The sequence below is a fragment of the Dermacentor andersoni genome, chromosome 10 (genome assembly GCF_023375885.2).
Source record: "Dermacentor andersoni chromosome 10, qqDerAnde1_hic_scaffold, whole genome shotgun sequence".
NCBI classification, from domain to species: Eukaryota; Metazoa; Arthropoda; class Arachnida; order Ixodida; family Ixodidae; genus Dermacentor; species Dermacentor andersoni.
In genome coordinates, this window is record NC_092823.1 from 10216005 (window position 1) to 10236541 (window position 20537).

General features: G+C 43.3%; 1 protein-coding gene across 3 annotated transcripts in view; it reads right to left on the reverse strand.

Annotated features, from left to right (window-relative positions):
- Positions 1 to 13302, reverse strand: part of TSG101 (tumor susceptibility gene 101) — a 167519-nt gene extending 154217 nt beyond the window's left edge. For all 3 annotated transcript variants that reach the window (XM_055065379.2, XM_050169060.3, XM_055065378.2), the window contains exons 1-3: positions 12981 to 13302; positions 5458 to 5542; positions 4382 to 4447 (exon numbers count right to left, since the gene is read on the reverse strand). In XM_055065379.2, the coding sequence (XP_054921354.1) occupies positions 4382 to 4447; positions 5458 to 5542; positions 12981 to 13025 (196 nt within the window). In that variant the 5' untranslated portion in view covers positions 13026 to 13302. The remainder of the gene's footprint in view (positions 1 to 4381; positions 4448 to 5457; positions 5543 to 12980) is intronic.
- Between the last annotated feature and the right edge of the window lie 7235 nt (positions 13303 to 20537).

Consider the following 20537-nt stretch of genomic DNA (forward strand, 5'->3'; position numbering starts at 1 on the left):
TGCGCTCCTGCATGCCCCTACTACATGACGAGATCTGCGTATTGACCTCTGATGCAATGCAACATTCAAGGATCCGGGGTGTGCAGTAATTTCCGTCTGTACTGGCACCATTTTGACCCAAACATTCGGTCCCGTGTAAGGGCCACACCTTGTCAAAATTGTGAAAGAAAGTGCAGCCCTTAAATTAGCCTATAAGGTAATTCGCTACTGTGATAAAAAGCCACTGCAAACCACCAAAATGCTAAAACAAACCAGCGCACAGCAGCCACGATGTATTTCCAGCTCCTGCCATCACTAACAGTGTTTGCAGTACACAAAAGCATGCCCTTCGAGATTGGCTTTTGTTGTTACTCGAGGGTGCCATTTCCGGGGGCACTAATTCATTCCGTCACCCCTCAGTGTTGCGAGATTGCTGCACAGTTTAACTCATCATCATCATCATCCGTCTGGCAATGCCCACTGCAGGGCAAAGGCCTCTCCCATACTTCTCCAACTACCCCGGTCATGTACTAATTGTGGCCATGTTGTCCCTGCAAACTTTTTAACCCTTTGAGGGTCAATGACGTAAATATGTGGCGCCACGAAGAAGTCCCAAAATGGTCAATGCCGTATATTTATGGCGCCGTCTGTATGTTTAGAAAGCGCGCCAATTTCCTAACTTTTTCTTTTCTGTCATGTGCTGCCACTATGTGGGAATACAGGGAATTTTTTTCGTGCGCCTCCCTCTCTTTGTTTTCGTTCCATGGTTTGTTTTAGAGCTAGTTTGCTCCCGTGCCTCTATATACTACCGCTGGCGCATTGGTGCGCGCGGGCGGGCAGCGATTCAGGTTTTGTTCCGCAGGCGGTGTCAGTTTCTTGCACTTGCAAAACTGAAGGCTATCTCATTACTAATCACTCAAAGGGCGATCGCCTCTTTCTCGCTCGCTTAATGCTCACAGGGGTGCGCATAGGAAGGATGCCGCTATGCATGCGAAACATTGCTTCTTTTTTTTTTTTTGACACTCGCGAAAACTGATTGCCTCTGGTTGGCGATAAGATTAAGATTAGCGGAAGTTTGTCACACGTAGTGCTTTATTGATGGGCACAGATCCACACAGATTTCTTGAGTGCGCGCACCTATGCAGTTCGATTATGCTATGGATGTAATATTAGTGTAAGAGCAGGAACATTTGGGCCTTGCAAAATATTTGCGTATGTGAATTTTTAAGGCCTTGAACTATGTGTATAAAAATGCATCAAATTTATAATCTTTATAAGCTTATTTCCTTTTTTATTGTTATTATTCATGAATGAAGAGTATATATATACCAACGCAAGATATTTTTTTTCACTTCACAGTCACCCTAGAAAAATTGTGCCATATTTTTTACAAGTAAGTCCCTAAGAAGAATTGGAATATGGAATAAAAGAAATCGACCCTGGGCGTTCCCATATGCTGAAAAAAATCGACCCTCAAAAGGTTAATCTCATCCGCCCACTCTAGTTTCTGCCTCCCCCTGCTACGCTACCCTTCCTTGGAATCCATTCCGTAACCCTTAATGACCATCGGTTATCTTCCCTCCTCATTACATGTCCTGCCCATGCCCATTTCTTTTTCTTGGTTTCAACTAAGATGTCATTAACCCGCGTTTGTTCCCTCACCCAATCTGCTCTTTTCTTATCCCTTAACGTTACACCCATCATTCTTCTTTCCATAACTTGTTGCGTTGTCCTCAATTTAAGTAGAACCCTTTTTGTAAGCCTCCAGGTTTCTGCCTCGTATGTGAGTACTGGTAAGGCACAGCTGTTATACACTTTTCTCTTGAGGGATAATGGCAACCTGCTGTTCATGATCTGATTATTTCAGTCTCATGATCCGGATCCACGGTCACTATCTGCCCTAAGTAGATGCATTCCCTTACCACTTCCAGTGCCTCACTACCTATCGTAAACTACTGTTCTCTTCTGAGAGTGTTAAACATTACATACTTTAGTTTTCTGCAGATTAATTTTTAGACCCACCCTTCTGCTTTGCCTCTCCAAGTCAGTGAGCATGCATTGCAACTGGTCCCCTGAGCTACTAATACTAAGCAAGGCAACATCATCAGCAAATCGCAAGTTACTCAGCTATTCTCTGTTAACTCTTATCCCCATTTCTTCCCAATGCAGGTCTCTGAATGCCTCCTGTAAACACGCTGTGAATAGCATTGGGGAGATCGTATCTCCCTGCCTGACACCTTTCTTTATTGGGATTTTGTTGCTTTTTTTATGGAGGACTACGGTGGCTGTGGAGCCGCTATAGATATCTTTCAGTATTTTTACACCCCCGTCTACACCCTTATTCCGTAATGCCTCCATGACTGCTGAGGTTTCGACTGAATCAAACGCTTTCTCGTTTAACTAGGACTTAAAAAATTCAAATACAAGCTTTCTACTGCAACAAACACGCTCAAATTTTGCCAGCTTCCTGTGGAAAACGTTTAGTGTGCAATGCACACCGTATAGACTTGTGTAAGAGCGCAATTTTTTTCTTACAATTTTCACGACATGTGGCCCTTGGAAGCCGCCAAAATATACGGCACCATGTGGCCCTTTGGTCAAAATGGTGCCAGCCCAGCTGACGGCAGCTCCCTGGATCATGTGGACACACTGGCTGTCGCGACCTTATAGCGGCATGTTGAAGTACACAGCATCGGGGCACCGAACGCAACTGCTTCTTCGTAGGAAATCTTTTTCAAAATTTTCTTCTCCCAAGTTGGAGGTGTGGCCCTTATATGAGTGTGGGCCTTGCACAAGTTTAAATGGTAATTCAAGATGGAAAATTTAGTGTGATGGCCCATTTGAAGGGACTAACAACCAATTTTCATGCTACTCATTTTTTTTACAACTGAAAGCTTACTGTAGTGGCAACACAGAAAACGCCATGGAAAATTTTTTTTTTATCAGAATTTTCCAAGCTGCATTGAAGGTGCAGTCAGGCTCAAGAAATACGCTGGAAACAGTAAGCGGCAAGCGTGACAGTGATTATACGCCGGCATTGGTGGGAGGCAGACGACAAGTGCGGCTCCAGCTGTAAGAAAGTAATATTTTGTTTATCAAGACGATTTAACTGCGAGTCACGTTTTACGAAGTGTTCAACTATTTTTACAATAATAGGTGGTGTCTGAATCTACACCCCATCGACGGCTATCTCAAGTAACACAAACTGATCTCAAAGGCCATGCTTTTGTTGGCTGCATAAGTGGTAGGATATGCCAGTAGAGCTATTATTGTTAAGTCTCTGCCAATTTAAAATTATAATTCCTACTGAAATCGCAAAGCCGTGAGCTGGATTCTATCACTATAAATGATTGTCATTTAACCCTTTCTGGATTGATTTCTTTCGCCATATGCAACTGCCCAGGGTCGTTTTTTTAGTGCAGATTCCAATTCTTCTTAGGGACTTATTTAAAAAAAAATTTACCATAATTTTTCTGAGGTGACCGTAAAGTGAGAAAAAAATATTGTGCGTTGGTATATATTTACTCTTCATTCATGAATAACAACAATAAAAAAGGAAATAAACTTATAAGAATGAAAAATTTCATGCATTGTTATACACATAGTTCAAGGCTTTGAAAATGCGCACACGAGAATATTTCGCAAGACTCAAATGTTCTTGCTCTTACACTAATATGTACGACCATAGCATAATTGAAGTGGGTAGGTGCGCGTACTCAAGAAAACTGCGTGGTTGTGTGCCCGTAAAAAAAGCAAGACGTGTGACAAACTTCTGGTAATCTTCATCTTATCGCCAACCAGAGGCAATTAGTTTTCGCGAGTCTAAAAAAAAAAAAGAAGAAACGTGAACAATAACGTATGCATGATGACATCCTTCCTATGTGCACCCCTGTGAGCACTAAACGAACGAGAAACAAACGGTCGTCCTTTGAGCGATTAGTAGTGAGATAGCCGTCAGTTTTGCAAGCACAAGAAGCCGAAACTGCTTCTGGAATAAAACCCAAACCGCCACCCAGCTGCACGCACCCCAATGCGCGAGCAGTAGTACGAGTATATAGATGCACTGGAGCAAACTAGCTCTAAAACAAACCATGCAATGAAAATTGAGAGAGGAAGGTGTGCAAAAAAAATTCCCTGTATTCCCACATAGTGGCAGCACATGACAGAAAAGAAAAAGGTAGGAAATTGGCATGCTTTTTGAACGTGCAGACGGCGCCATAAATATACGGCATTGACCATTTTGGACTTGTTCGCGGCACCGTATATTTATGTAATTGACTCTCAAAAGGTTAATTACCATCAACATCTCACAACACATTGTGGCCAGTTGTACAGACCCTTCAGTATTTTTATTTCCCATTTCTCTAACAAAGCTTCAAGGTGTCAGCGGCAGTTATCTGACCTTTGTAGTTCACCGGGATGGTGCCGTCCAGGCAGAACAGGTCCTTTTTAATGCCATCGTTGAAGACTGCAAGTGGTGTGAAAGCCAGTGCATTCTGAGTAACCAGACATAATATGAACAACCTTAAAACTAACACTTGTACAGCAAATAAAGAGTGTATGCTATCGACACACATACTTTGCTTATCTTTCTCCAGTGGCTGTTTTAACTGGCTGATCACTGTTGCAAAGATATCGCTAAGTCCAAGACACACATACACGTACTGAAACTTTCCCAAATGCGGTCGACAATTACACCAAGGTAACGGTTCAGTAAACGTGAGAAGGCAGGAATTAAATGTCACATGCTGACATTGGTTGACGGCAAGTGCAGAGCGTGGGATGGGCAGCTCTTCTGGCCACTGCTTCACAAAATTACTCGGCTTCTATGTTGGCTACTCATAAATGCTATTTAACAATTCTCGTGTGTAAAGCACTTCTTGAGCTGCACCACTATGACTCCTAGCATATAACGAAAATTTCCAATGAGACCTGGTAGAGGGCCCTTTAAAGGCTACCTGCAACAAAATTTCAGGCTGTGGAAAAAGCGGTCTCCAATAAGGTAGACAACGAACGGCCCCCACGCGGAACGATATTATGTTTCAAATACTAGTGGATGTATACTAGTTGCTGTTTTTGATAAGGAAACTGGAGCAAAAAGAAAAGGTGTCATTATCACTCACCAGGAGTGACACGCAACTAAATATGCCTGACTCCTCGAAATGACCTCCAAGATCTGGCCCTGCCTGCAAAATCTCGAAGGCAATGTATGCAGACTTTCGTCGTATCCGCTAATCACCAGGTGCACAAATTAAAGACTGCCAATAAGAAAATAATAGACCAGCACTGCAGCTTTGCCAAGATTCCTTCAGTAGTACATACTAGTATGCTATTGCCAAAGCCAAAGTGAAATTTCACCCAGCTTGCTGCTGCCAGTTACATCCTGCCAGCACACTTTGAGAGTGGGTCATTTGAAGTCCCATCCACAGTTTGTTTTCTTTTTAAAATAAAATAGAAGTGAGGGGAGGATAGACTCACCAAACTGTGAGGTAGTCGGTGAGAGGTTCCGGTAATGCTGGAGTGCATTTGTGATGTCCTTCTTGGCCTGATCTGGATAATGGTACTGAAATAAGATTAATTAATGCCGAAAGATGAGTTGGCTGGAGTGCTGACATTACTGGACACTTAAAGAGCATTAGAGAAATAAGACAAAGAAATAAGAAATAAGACAATTCCTGCCTGTTCCCTTCTTTCTTAAATAAAGTGCTTATGTCAAATATATGAGGGCACCCATTTATTTGTTTACATATTGCCAACTCGCAGCTTTACAGAGGGCACAGCTCAAGTGAAAGGGCAATAACAAAGCTTAATCTAAGTTAACAATTACACAGGCACAAGGCCACGGTGGGCAGCAAGGGAAATGCCACCAGCTGCCCCTGTTGACCGCCTCTAAGGGGAGACTTGGCGATTAGAATGGCCAGCTTGGTCACGGATTCCAATTCCTTCTCATTTTTAGGATTCCCAGATGTTTATCACATAGGGTAGTATAAGAAAGAAATATGAAGTGGAAGTTGAAAAAATTGCGTTTTCCTAGCAAGCTGTCAACAAAAATTGGGTATAAGATTGAGCTTTTGGAGGCGCCACCGCACCACAGATTGCGCGGCTTTCTGTTATGGTGAAATGCCGCCACACTTGTACTGTCACAAAGAAGAGAGATTGGAGCTTCAGATAGCCATAGCACTGTATTTTGCTGTGAAAAACTAAAAAACAAAAGAAGCATGCGAAAAGAGGAAATATTGGTGTCATGATTCGCTATTCCGAAACGATGTGGCATTGGAATAGTCAACGATCTTCAGAAATGAATATGTGAGCAGAATGGACACTACAAAGAAGTGAACAGTCCATAATGAGCCCCACGTTCTGTGGAGAAATTAAGAAAACTTGAAACAAACAGTCATGACGCTGTTTTTTATTTTATCCTGAAGCAGTTTGTGCGAGGCCTAGCCCTAAACTGATTTTACAATAAAGGAAATGAGAGTGCAGTGCAACAGTTTTTTTTATGATGTGATTACCGACTAGCCCAGTGTCAAGCTATTCTAAAACTGGCCACAGTGCATTTTATACCATGTTCAAATGCAACGTAAAAGTAGATTCAACATCCGTGGCTGAAAAAGAAACTGTTTAAATAGTGAAAATTCCAAACGAAATTGAATACTGAATATACTGCTATTTCTAGGCAAGTGGAAAAAACGGAAGGTAGCAAGGAGTCTATATGGTAAAAAGGAGAGGGATATTTACATTTTTTTTGTATGTGCACCAAGCACTTCTAGCGACCGGACATCCGCTTAACTTGGTAATGAAAAACAACAGCAAAATGGTTGTTAGCTGGGTTTGTTGGTACGACAAATACAATATGGCAAACAGTGCAAAAATGGTGGAACAAAGATTGAAGGAACATGCCACAGGCACTTGTTGCACCAAACCGTGCCATCTGTTCCCTCATTATTACTATTTCTCATCTCTCTTTTTTTTTTTTTTTCTGTTTGCCGCATTATAAAAACCACTTTCAATCCTCTGGTGCACTATGACTGCCATGAAACAAGGGAGCCACATGTCACAAGGTGCATGTGAATGCTGTGTTTTGAAGGAAAGAAGTGTGATACCCCACATTGCTTTAAAAGGATCCAAACCTGGTGAGACTAGGCAAATAATAAATTGCTTGGAAATTTAGGTGACAGATTCGAACATGGGCTGCCTGAAAGCGAGGAATCCTTACTGAATGATGAGAAATCGTTGAGCAGATGCTATTCACTCTGTGAGCTCGTGCAGAAACTTCTGCTTGTGCAATGCAAAACACGGTGGCTACCCTCCAGCAGAATCATTAGTCCTCACTTCATTTATTTCAAGTACTCTCAAGGTCAAGTGGCATTACAGAGGGGAGTGGTTAATACAAGACAATGCGTAAAAAAATTTGGCAGTTCCTGCCTATACAACATTACCTATGAGAGAAAAAAACAAATATTCATTGATGCACAGAAGTCTGCAAATATAATGTATAATATAAAAGGACGATTACTTCTTTGCTTTACGATGGTAGCTAGAAGATTCAAAAATGCATGGTGCCCTAGAACTGTTGCAATTGATGCAGGAAATTAATTCCACTCGTTTGGTGTGCATGGTAGGTGAGAATTCAAAAACGAAGTAGTCCGACGATTTGGAACACTAAGTGGAATGTGCGGCAGATTAGCCGCGTTTGTAAATCAGGGCAATTGATGCTCTCGTTGCATTGAACACCTCACTTGAGACTACAACAGGTGCTGCTATCCCTCACACTTGAACAGAAATGAATATACAATGATTCTGAATAATGAATTTTGTAATTGAATACGAATTGAATAGCAAGCACTGAATTAAAATTAAATTTCGGAATTTAACATCTCAAAACAGCACAGTGGGTGACGAGGCTTGATCTAGTGGGGAGGGGGGCTCTGGATTAATTTTGACTATGTGGGGTTCCTTAGCATGCATGGAAATTTAGGTAAACATGTTTTGTTGCCTCTACTGAAATGCGGCCGCCAGAAATGAAACCCATGGCCTTGTGCTGGTGCAATGCCATTGCCACCAAGGTAGGCACAGCAAAGACTGCTGCTGTATTCATGTTCAAAACTTGAAACATTCACATACCTCTAGTTGACAAGTCCTCGTAACACAAACAGAGTATTACATGGAGCTAGCTGTTAGCTAGTCCTTTATCATCACAGTAATGGTGCCAATTCTACAACTTTTACGTAACTTTCTCACTTGTAAATGTTTCGTTTTCTGGCCTGCACATGTCACTGCAGCTTGTCGTGGTTGTAACGTTTGAAGGTGTCCTTGCACCTGATACGCACGCGTCCCAGCGCTAGGTGCTCGAAGGAGTGCTTGCCACGTGCATTCAAGGACACCTCCACATGTAGAAGAATCATGCTTACAAAGTAGAAATGTTGGTAAACACTTATAAGTTGAACCTGTAAGTTTAGGCACTTAAAACGCTGCTTTAAAGGCCTATAACAGGCGCTAAAGCTGTCACTTAAGGCACATGCTATAGGTGTCAAATATTGTCCTTTAGGCAGGTAGAGGCTTAATTATTAGCACTTCCACAGTGTACTTGAGGATAAATTATAATTTTCCAATAAACACAGACCATGTAGCAGAACATAATGAGACAATTTGCTTGTGTTACAAGATTTACCTCAAATTTAATGTGACTAGACATCAGGAGAAATGTTGTGAAAGCAGTGCTAAACAAGTAACATCTCCAGAATTTCGGGTTTCACACAGTGTCTGTTTTCACCAAATATTAGTTTGTAGGCAGAAAAGGAACGCTCAACATCTATTGAAGTTAGGGGTGTGTGCTTTTATTTTGGAACACTCGATCATCCAGAGTTCTCTGGAACTGCAGAATGTTTGCTGGTCAGAATCTTTTAGAGTTGAAAGTACCAAGAATCGGGGATTTTCATGCGAGACAGATTGAAGTTTGGAAGGAACTTCAGTGACAGGCCCATTGGGGACGGTGCAAAACCCTTCCCGAGCGTCCAAAATGACATTTCAGATCAGAGTTGCACCCACACATTCAAGTTTCTCAATGATGTTGGCTCAAAATGTGAAGCGAGCGCGCAAGTGCACTACCACGTTCACGCATGTGGTTGCATAAAGCAGAAGTGCCCTTCTCCCAGTGAGCTTCTGGAATGCTGCAAAGTTGTTAATAACAGCATTTCACCGGCAAAGTGGTTTGTGCTAATAATCAGCTGCCTTCGGCCATGTTCCCCAGCAGGTTATAATTTTAAAATGACTAGGACAAAATGTAAAGAAAAAAAAAATCAATTTTGGGCTCTGAAAATTCAATATAGGCTCCAATTTCAAGATAGGCGTTTATAGGCACAATAACAGTACCAATAAAATGTTCCTAGACCCAGTGTTTGCTTATATGTTAAATAGGTACGATAAGTACATAAAAAAACAAAAATGTATATTGCCCGAAATTCCAGTATCAAGTCCTGACACATCCACTTATTGGGTAATTAAAGTGAAACTGGCTTGTAGAAACAGGTATATTGTAGTAAATTTGTTAGGATGCTTTTTACTATACCATTCCAATGTTTAGAGGGTTTGGAACGTCACATAAAAAAAAAATATGAGTCGCAAAAGTCTTGTTCGTACTCCTTCATGTATGGTGGGAAGCAAGTGCTATTCCTTCTAGTAATGCTCACAAGTTGAATCAAGTACAAGAGACAACGCTGAAACACAATAGGTGGCATAAAAATGCAAGACATTTTGTGACCACTGCTCCTGGTGCCTGCTGTCTTGTATCAATCCCCTGGTTAACCAATATCAATGTGTGTTTACTCTTGACAGTCATGCTTTTGACACTACAAGTTAAACTGAATAGAATGAACTTGGCCTTTTCTGTGCATTTCTGCACATGCAGAGAGAGAGCACTGAACTTGTCTGCTGATGGGTGGCAACACGCACTGCAGCAAAAGGACAGCCTTTGTGATTATGGCGTTCAAAAAGTGGAATACTGCATCCTCGAAGGCCACGCAATACTTTACACACATGCAGTGTTATGTTGCAGTGTCATAAAGTTGGACAGGATCTAATAAAAACATAACGCTTGCATGTCACTCTACTGCACTCAAGCATAACATGCAGCCTTCCTTGCATAATTTTTCTTTCTTCCTTTTGTTGATACGTCTTGCTGCAAACAAAAGTATGACAACACAAAAACACAGAGCCATGTAAGGGAGCACACATGAAGCACTGCATGCATGTACCCTAATGTGTTCTGTGTTTTTGTGTTGTTATGCTTTTGATTCCAAAATGAAGTATCAATCAGCCCAAGTCACAACACTCTCTTATGTCTCATCAGTATGCATTACTCAGAAAGCTATTACAAGGGGAGGTGTGGTCCAGGTACCGGCTACTACACATACTTTGATTGCCCTGCCTACTTGCTTTGCTGTGGTCTTCCTTAATGCTCCTTTTATGCACATAACCAAAAAAATGGGCCTCTTGTGGCTGAAGTCACATGATGTAGACAATGTTGGATGCTGCATTCGCGAGACTCGAAGGAATAAAGCTTGCAGCTAACCTCCAGTAGAAGCGAAACAGGCAAGCGCTACGATGCCAATAATCCTTCAGTTTAGTGATCTCCGGCTACATAATCTAGTGCAACCCATTAGCATTCCGGTCAGTGCAATAATGCTGGCACTTCTCGTGAAATCTGTAAATCTTGCAAGGAATCAGCTTCACTGAAATAGCGTGGACTTTCGGAGGGTAAACACCGCCCATCCAACCATTGCTGGGAATGGTCCTCATGTTGCCCGCTTCATTTCGCGATCGTCTGTATCTTTCTTTATTTGTTTCCATTGCTAAAATACAATGACGAGGGCTAAGATAAAAGCTGCAATGAGGCAGCTTGAGGTGCCCTTAGCCCCCGTGTTACATGGTGGCAGTGAGTAGCGCAATCGACCGTACGCAAAGAACATTACATATAAATATTAATTACAATCATCAATCAATTCAAGAGAATTTTCTATAACGGAACAAACAAAAAAGGAACAAGGAAATGAGATAAGGGCAAATAAAAGCAATTCAGATAGTATGAACCACCACATTACATACACTTGGCAATATGTGAATAAAAGTGAAAATCGCGTACACTTGACGATGCATAATTAAAGGTGAAGAGATACGATGGTCGATTATTATTGGAATAATTAAGAGAAAGAAAAGGACAAGCAAAAATTATGTCATTACAAGCATTTAACAAGACACACATGTGAATACAAGTGAAAAAGAAATTACGCTTGATTCATTATTTAGGAGAAGGTTCTAATAAGTAACGACAGTTCTGAACGTGTTATGTTAATGATGTCAATGCCAGCGTCATGTAATGAATTAAGCAGTCTGGGTAATTTATTTTTCGTCATTTGGAAACCGTAGTTGGTTCTGGGGGGGGGGGGGGGGGGGGTATAGACCAATATTCTCAGTGACGGGTGATATAGGTAGCTGTATTTCTTTGCAGACAAGCAATTTCATTAAATACGCTGTTTTCAGAGTTTGAGTTTGAGTGCCATATACGAAGGAGAGAGCGGTTGTATAGAGAGTAGATTGTAGGTATGTTGTATTGTTTAAAGAGGTGCTCACTGTGACTGTGATATGGCACGTTTGCAATGATACGTACGATCTTTTTCTGTAGTAAGTGTATTTTCCTGAGGTTAGTTTCAGTTGTTGTGCCCCACACAAGGAGTGTATAATTAATGTGTGATGCAAACAGTGAGTGGTAAATTAATATTTTTACGGATGTTGATAGACTATATCTATTCTTATTTAGCATTCCTGTGATACGGCTAAGCTTTTGTACTACAGAGTCTACTTGTCGATCCCAGTTTAGCGTACTAGAGAAGTATGTACCTAATACTTTAATTTCATTTACTATTTCTATGCTCCCATTGTTCATCTCTAAAGTGTGGCTTTGTGGAATCTTTGTGCCTTTCGCATAAAAGATTACGGCTTTGGTGTTATTTGAATTTAATTTTAGATAATTTTCTATAGACCATGAGGATATGTTCTGGAGAAACTCGTTTGTGCTGTTTATTAAACTAGTATAGGATGCCGATGAAATAAACACACTATATCGTCTGCATATATGATAAATTTTGCCTTGGGATAGATCATAACAATATCGTTTATATATAAGTTAAAAAGTAGCGGTCCAAGAATGCTTCCTTGTGGGACTCCTGTATTTATTTCTTCAGAAAACGATTTAAAGTTATTTATGTGCACATATTGCCGTCTTTTTTCTAAATATGACTTAATTAACTGCAGTGGGAGGCCCCTGATACCATACGTATCAAGCTTTGTTAATAATAGGTTATGGTTAATATGATCGAAGGCCTGAGTAAAGTCTATAAATATGCCTATTGTCGGTTGCTTCCTTTCAAAATTTTGCAGCATATGGTCTTTCTGGTGTAGTAGTGCTAACTGTGTTGATTTGTTTTTTTGAAAGCCTCGGGACACAACAGCGTTGCCCATTACGGTTGCAATGTCTTGCAAGTAACTGCGGTCGCCTGGGGTTCATAACGTCACAAGGCCAGTGGAGTGTTGCGTCACTGCAAACAATTCACTGTGAAACTTTGCGATCCCGGTGAAACACGACATCGTTCGCTACAAATGCCTTACATTTCTGTCAAAGGAGCAAAGAGAGACAGAAGGCAAGACGCCGCGAACAACAATTTCGTGATCAAGAAGCCGCCGCACCCCTCCTACACCGGCGAAAGAAATGCGTGCTTCAACTACTTGCAAATTTTGGCGGCACAAACTTTCATTCCGGGTTTTCGGCCCTACTTTCCCAGAGGTCGCAATATTGTGCGGCCCTCCGACCCTCGCGTTCTGTTCTTAAGTACGGCCTAAAAACAAAGACAGAATACACCTCGCTCGAATACGGGAAGGAAAACCTCGGTCAAGCAACAAGTTCTACCAAGGTAGCGAGTGGGCGCACCGATATGGCTGCAACGTACCTTTGCGAGTAGAGATGATAGATACTGATTCAACGATTGAGGCATTTTCGCAGAGACGGTTCACGATCGGCTCACCCTCTTCACAAGAGAGCCTCACAAGCACGAAGCAACCGAGCACTTCGGGCAGTCACGGTTGTCGTTGATGGTCGACGTGCGCGTCCGAGTTGATCACAGCGCCGTTACGCGAAAGCGCGATCACACGGCAGCGATATCAATGGCGTTAACATTAATCAAGGCAGTCAAAAACAGCAGGGATACACCGCTCTAATATCTCGACAGGAACCATCATGACAGCTAATGACCACGACAACCGGAAACTCTATGGCACACAACACACCGAGCGACGGCTCCCTTCGGCAACAAACACCATGAAACAACGTATATCTCGAAGGCTATGCTTTTGTCCTAAGGCGATTGCTACAAGGCAACTCCGGCGTTTTTTAGCCATGTTAGGATATTGTCCCTTCCAAACAATGTTTACAGTCCTATACCGATGGGGCAGTTCAATTTGCTTGGAAACTCATCAATATTTTTAAATAACCAATTTCAACCGAAACTGGCACAGAGTATGGAAATTGGTAATTGTTTTTTCTGTGACGTCACGATAAGTTGATGACGTCAGATGCCACATTATCGTGCCGCGGCACCATCCGGTCTTCGTAGCCCGCCGTGTTTCCACAGCATCGGCAAGCGGGCTGCTGCGCTTTTTGTTTTTATTAGGCCGTAACAGCAGCACAGTTCAAATGTTGACAGCTGATTACTGTTTAGGGTTTGTTTTGATTACAACAGGCTTCTTTAGCGCTTGTCGCTTGCGTGAAAAGCTTGTGCTAGCTCAGCTCGGCTTCGAGCGGGGAACCTCATGTGTTTCTATATGTTGGCGAAGAGAAAACATAATTTTTAAGGCAAATGCCTTAGATCTCCATGTTTCAAGGTCGTGTTGTGAGGAGGTGCAAAACATATCACACGATTCAAGGAAAGTCATAAGTGAACTAAAACATTTCCAGCCGTGTATAAGAGATGATTAATAATTAGCAAATTTAATTATTCATTAGTGATTCGATTATGGTGGACTAGGTTAAATTAAAGGGATTAAGGATTATTAGCGTGGGTTAAGGTGAATTACAGTAGGCTTTACAAGGCGTTCGCCTTCGTGTCTCTTAGGCGATAACTAAGCACACTTGTTTTTTATTCTATCCCTCAAATGTCACTGTCAACAATGTCATCGGCAAACCTTCGGTTTGCCGATGACATTGTTCTATTCCGCAACACTGCGGACGAGCAACAACAAATGATTGAGGATCTTAACAGAAAGAGTGTAAGAGTGGGGTTGAAGATTAATATGCAGAATACAAAGACAATGATAAATAGCCGGGCAAAGGAACAAGAGTTCAGGATCGCCAGTCGGCCTCTAGAGTCTGTGTACGGTTACCTAGGTCGTTTAATCACAGGGAACCCTGATCATGAGAAGGAAATTCACAGAAGAATAAAAGTGGGTTGGATCGCATACGGCAGACATGCCAGCTCCTGACTGGAAGCTTACCATTATCATTGGAAAGTAAGGTGTGCAATCAGTGCATTTTACCATGTGCTGACATATGGGGGCAGAGACTTGGAGACTGACAAAGAAGCTTGAGAACAAGTTAAGGACTGCATAGAGAGTGATGGAACGAAGAATGCTAGGCATAACGTTAAAGAAAGCGAGCGGTTTGGATCAGAGAGCAAACGGGTATAGACGATATTCTAATTGACATTATTGTAGTGAACACAAGAATGCCGCGGATAAGCCGCGGTGCTGCCAGCGCGGAACAGAGCCGACCGCAGTCGACCGTAGCCAGTCGGCCGCCGAGATAGGGCTGGCGCACAAAAAATAAAGATTAGCTGGCACCGAGACTCCAAGCCCCACGCCTCGTCTCTGCTTTCCTCGTGCGTGTCAATAATTGGTGACCCGGACGTGATCGCCATGAACCAGCCAAGCGACGCCGACAGCCCCACGGTAGCCGTACTTGATGTCAAACTACCTCCGTTTTGGACTGGCGACCCGACACTTTGGTTCGTGCAAGTTGAGTCACAGTTCGCTGCACGCCGCATCACTGCTGACAGCACCAAATACCACCACGTGGTGGGCAACCTCCGGCCTGCGACGGCCAGCGAGGTGCGGGACCTACTGCTAACACCACCCGCAGAGAACGCCTACCAGACGCTAAAAGAGACATTGATTCGCCGTGTCACACCCATACAGAACTGCCTCGTCCCAGGGCAGCGCTTTCCACCAGGGCGGAAGATGCAGCCACGCCTGATACTCGCACCTACCACACGCGCAGTGGCAGACGTCTAAATGCGCCAAATCGCCTCAACCTCTAATCACGCGAGTGTTTTGTCGTGTTGATTCTGTTCGTGTTCTCACTAGGGGGGAGTGAACACAAGAATTCCGCGGATAAGCCGCGGTGCTGCCAGCGCGGAACAGAGCCGACCGCAGTCGACCGTAGCCAGTCGGCCGCCGAGAGAGGGCCGGCGCACAAAAAATAAAGATTAGTTGGCACCGAGACTCCAAGCCCCACGCCTCGTCTCTGCTTTCCTCGCGCGTGCCAATAACATCAAGAGGAAACAATGGAGCTGGGCAGGTCATGTAATGCGAAGGTTAGATAACGCTGGACCATTAGGCTTACAGAATGGAAACCAAGAGAAGGGAAACGCAATCTAGGACGAGAGAAGGCTAGGTGGAGCGATGAAATTAGGAAATTCGCGGACCCTAGTTGGAATCGGTTGGCGCAGGACAGGGGTAATTGGAAATCGCAGGGAAAGGCCTTCGTCCTGCAGTGGGCATAAAACAGGCTGATGATGATGATACGTAAACAAAAATAGGAAACAGATCTTTCATTTAAGCGTAACAAAGTTTTTATTCAAGCGTAACAACACTCAAACGCAGGCACAAGACCGCAATAGATGAGATAATGCACACATACATGAAGAAGATAGATCTAGTGGCAGTGACGCAGTTTAAAGAGCTTCTGCCGTTGCCTTTGCGCTTCCCTCTCTTTGTTGATGCCTTTTACAAAAAAAAAAAAACGAAACCTCAAGAAAACATAGAACTTCACAAGTGTTGTCAAAGCTGGTTTTTCATGCTCTGGGCACCCTAGTTGTGAAAAGGCCAGTGTCTGCAGCTGACCTGAAAAATCAGCTAGACTCGCTACACGTAACTTGTTTTTGCTAAAGAACACAGTAAAAGCATCTTCCACGGCCTTCACAGCGGTTGACAAGGTCTGACTAAGATAGACAAGGTCTCCATTGTTAAAATGCGTAGCGCAATAGTGAAGCAGCGTCGGCACTAGCTTCAGCTTTACTTACGCAAAGGAAGCCTGCACACTGTGGTCAAGAATTTTGGGCAGTGATCTTTCGTGCAACATAACAGTATAGTAGATCAAAGCACTACTGCTCCTTTCTTCTCGTTTTTTTTCCCTGGTACTCACGAAAAGTAAGGTTCATGCTTAGGATACTCAGGAAATATCGAGGGTTTCAGGCGTGGTTTATCGCGGTGAATCTCGTGGACAACGCCGTTCACGGTGATAGAGAACGCGCGCTTGACTAAGCTGTTTTCGAAATGTTTTTTACAAACCACAGCCGTTGGTACAGGCCTTCTGCCCGCTCTCCTGATCATTCTTGCCCATTCTGCTGCCACTTCGTATCAGTGGTGGAGTGAACAAGGATACACGCCCTTTGTTCGAGCGGTAACCGCTTCGACACAACGGCAAAAAGCAGGTCCTCTCTTAGCACTGTCTCTTCGGCATTTTTTCACCGCCGCCGCATTATCCTTGTAATGACAAGCACACGAACACAGCAGCGACGCACTCACTCTTTGACAACACCAAGAACAAACACGCAACGCTGTAATAAGACTGAAAACGCAAACAAAGAAACGAACGCAACCGCTGCGCACTGATGTGCGAAGCAGACGATACGCGCAGTCTGCACGGATGGATGGGATGGATGTTATGAGCGTCCCCTTTGGAACGGGGCAGTGGGTTGCGCCACCAAGCTCTTGCTACTATGCTGCCTAATATCCTACCTAGGTTAACCAATGAAAAAGGAAAAAAAAATACTATGAACTACCGCGTCCAAACTTTCTGATCCCCTATTGCGAATTGTGCTTTTGTACGTCTCCGTCTTTTGTCGTTTCCCTACTTTTCTTCCACCAATCCTCCAATCGCCTCTTACTCATGTCTATTGCGGACCTGTTTGCTTTACCACTGCTCCCGCTGAACCCAAGGGCTTCAAGGAGGCCAGTGGTGCCTAAATCAACCGCTGGGTAGACGTTTTCACATTCTAATAAAATATGCTCCGTCGTTTCCCTACCTTTACCGCAGCAAGCACATGCTTCTTCTTTCTTATATCTCGCTTTATAGGTGCGTGTTCTAAGGCATCCCGATCTTGCTACGAAAAGTAATGAGCTTCCCTTTGAGTTATCATAAATGATTTCTTTCCTGATTTCGTTTTTTCCTCTTAAGTAGTTACTCATGGCAGGTTTCTTTTCCATTGCCGCCACCCATGAGATTAATTCGGCCTCTCTGACTTTCCGCTTGACCTTCCTTGTTGCTGTGTTGCCCACCCCACAGGCCGCATACTTGCTGGTAAGCTTCCTAGTTCTTTTCCTCCACTGTGAATCAATGCTTTGCCTGGAGAGATACCTGAACACTCTCCCAGCCCATTTACTTTCTTCCATATTCCTCAGCCGTTCTTCATACTCAATTTTACTGCGAGCTTCCCTCACTTCAAAACTAGTCCAGCCCATATCCCCCTGCAAAGCTTCATTTGTAGTCTTCCCGTGAGCGCCCAATGCGAGGCGACCCACTGACCTTTGGTTCCCGTCGAGTCCTGATTGTACCCCTGATTTAAAGCAAACAACCGCATTTCCAAAAGTAAGTCCTGGAACCATTACCCCTTTTCACATACCTCGGAGGACCTCGTACCTATTGTATCCCCATAGCGCTCTGTGCTTCATTATGGCTGCATTTCTCATCCCCTTGACTGTTATGGTTTTTTCCTGTGTTTCCATATATCCATTGCCTTCGTTTATCCATATACCAAGGTATTTATATTCTGTTACCCGAGGTATTTCTTGGCCCTGTATCTCCACTGTCCACTGTTTTCATTGAATACCATAACGCCTGATTTTCTAACACTAAATTTCAAACCTAAATTGTTGCCTTCCTGTCCACAGATATTAGCCAGACGTTGCAAATCGCTTTGCTTGTTAGTGAGCAACACAATGTCGTCCGCATAAAATAAACCTGGGAGTTGCTGCTCTGTTACTGTACCTGCCTGTTTGTATGAGAGATTAAACCCGATATTACTTCCTTCCAGCGCCCTCTCCATCCTCACCATGTACATCATAAACAGCAGCGGGGATAAAGGGCACCCTTGCCTCAGTCCCTTGTTGATATGAACTTTCTCCGCGCTCCTCATCCCTTCCCATTCAACGCAAACGACATTTTCTAGGTAAATCTCTCTCAAAAGCTGTATACAATCGTTACCTAAGCCTTCCCCTTCCAGAATATCCCACAAAATGTTGCGGTCTACGTTGTCGTAGGCTCCTGTAATGTCTAAAAAGGCCACATACAACCGTCTGCTTTCTGCTTTTGATATTTCAATAGACTGAGTAAGAACAAACAAGTTATCGTCCAAACGCCTACCTATTCTGAAGCCATTCTGAAGCTCTCCCAAAATGCCATTATTCTCTGTCCATGCTTGAAGCTTTAATTTGATTGCCTGCATTGCTAGCCTGTATATTACCGATGTAATGGTCAACGGTCTATACGAGTGAATTCTGTCTTTCTCCCCCTTACCTTTATAAATTAAATTCATTCTACTTTGTCGCCAACTGTCTGGTATCCGTCTATCTTTTAAAGTTTTTTCCACTGCTTTCACCAGAGCTTCCTTACTTATTGGTCCTAGTTCATTTATCAGCTTAACGGGAACCTCGTCTACCCCTGTGGCTGTGCGCTCAGGAATTTTCTCTTCCGCTTTCTTCCAGTTTAAATTTGTCAGAACCAGCTCCTTTTCCTGGGTCTCTTTCATGCTCTTTTTTTCCTCAAATACAACCTCGTCATTGCCTTGGAAAGATTCGGCTGTTATTTTTCGGATGTAATTTATTGCCGCTTCTCCTTCCAGTCTGCTTTCATCTTCGTCTAGGATATGTTGTTGTATTGTTGTTGACTTCCTGCCTAATAATTTTATGTGGTTCCAAAATATTCTAGGTGCGGCCTTCTTTTTCTCACGTATTGCTGGCAACCAACGTTCACTTTCACCTTTTAATTTTGCTTGCACCAGTATTTGAACCATAGACTTTTTCTCCCGGTATATTTCCCATTTACTAGTTACTTCATCCTGTGACAACTGCGCCTTCTTTGCCTGCCTGTGCTCTCGAGATGCTTTCTGTCGTTCGGCGATCGCTTCTCGTATCTCCTTGTTCCACCAGCTTTTTGGTTTATTTTTTCCTTTCCAACGAACATGTTGTTTCTCTTTCCGTATTTCTGTCGTTATTACACTTAGAAGCTCACCATATTCCCACTCTTTACTTGGCCATTTGCCAAGTTCTTCCTCAACTCTAGTGATTGTATTTGCTATTTGTTCAGCGTTCAAATTTGGACTGGCCATTTTGCTCTCCTTGCTCTCTTTCCCAACTACATATCCCATTTTCAATATGATGCGTTTATGGTCACTCCCTATGCTGTTAAACCCTTCCTCATCGATGACCATTCCTTCAGTCATCAGACAGTAATCAATGGTTGATTGCCGGTTTCCCACTGCCCACGTGACCTGTCCTTCACACTTAGGCCCTGTATTCACGATCACGAGGTTATGTTGCTCACAAAGGTCCGGCATTGACTTCCCGTTACTGTCGGTATAGCCATCTAAATCCTGTATGTGGGCATTCATGTCACCTAATAGGACAATTTTAGCACCACTCCCGAAACCCTTAATATCAGCGCTTATGATTCCATTAACTCTTTATTCTTCTCTGTGCAATTTTTTCCGGTCCACAAATACGTAACACGCAGCCAAGTTTCTTTCCCACTCATTGTACCTGATAACCAAAGATGCTCTTGACATTGTGAATTTACTCTTTTCCATTTGGCTCCCTGATGGATGAGCGTTCCGACTCCCTCTCCCTTTCTTTCCGACTTAGTTCTGTTGCACCCTTCCCAAACATAATTCTCAATAACTGGCGGCCCTTCTGACTCTCTAAGGTGCGTTTCTGTAACCGCATACACCCCTATTTGTTCTCTGTGTAACTGCTCCTCAATCTCTGCCCACTTTTCCTTTCTTCTGCCGCCCTGCATGTTTATGTAGCCTATTGCATGGCGAGCTCTTTTTCTTGTTTTCCTCCTTTTTCTATTATCGACGGCGATGCTCTTCTGATGTTCCCCTAGGGGACCTTCTTCATTACTATCTACTCTGACCTCCTGAGCGCCTGCGGGCCCCCTAAAAAAGCAACAGCGCGACCACCAAGTCGCCAGCCCACTTCTCGTGCTAACCTGTAATTGAAGTGGATCCCGTCTC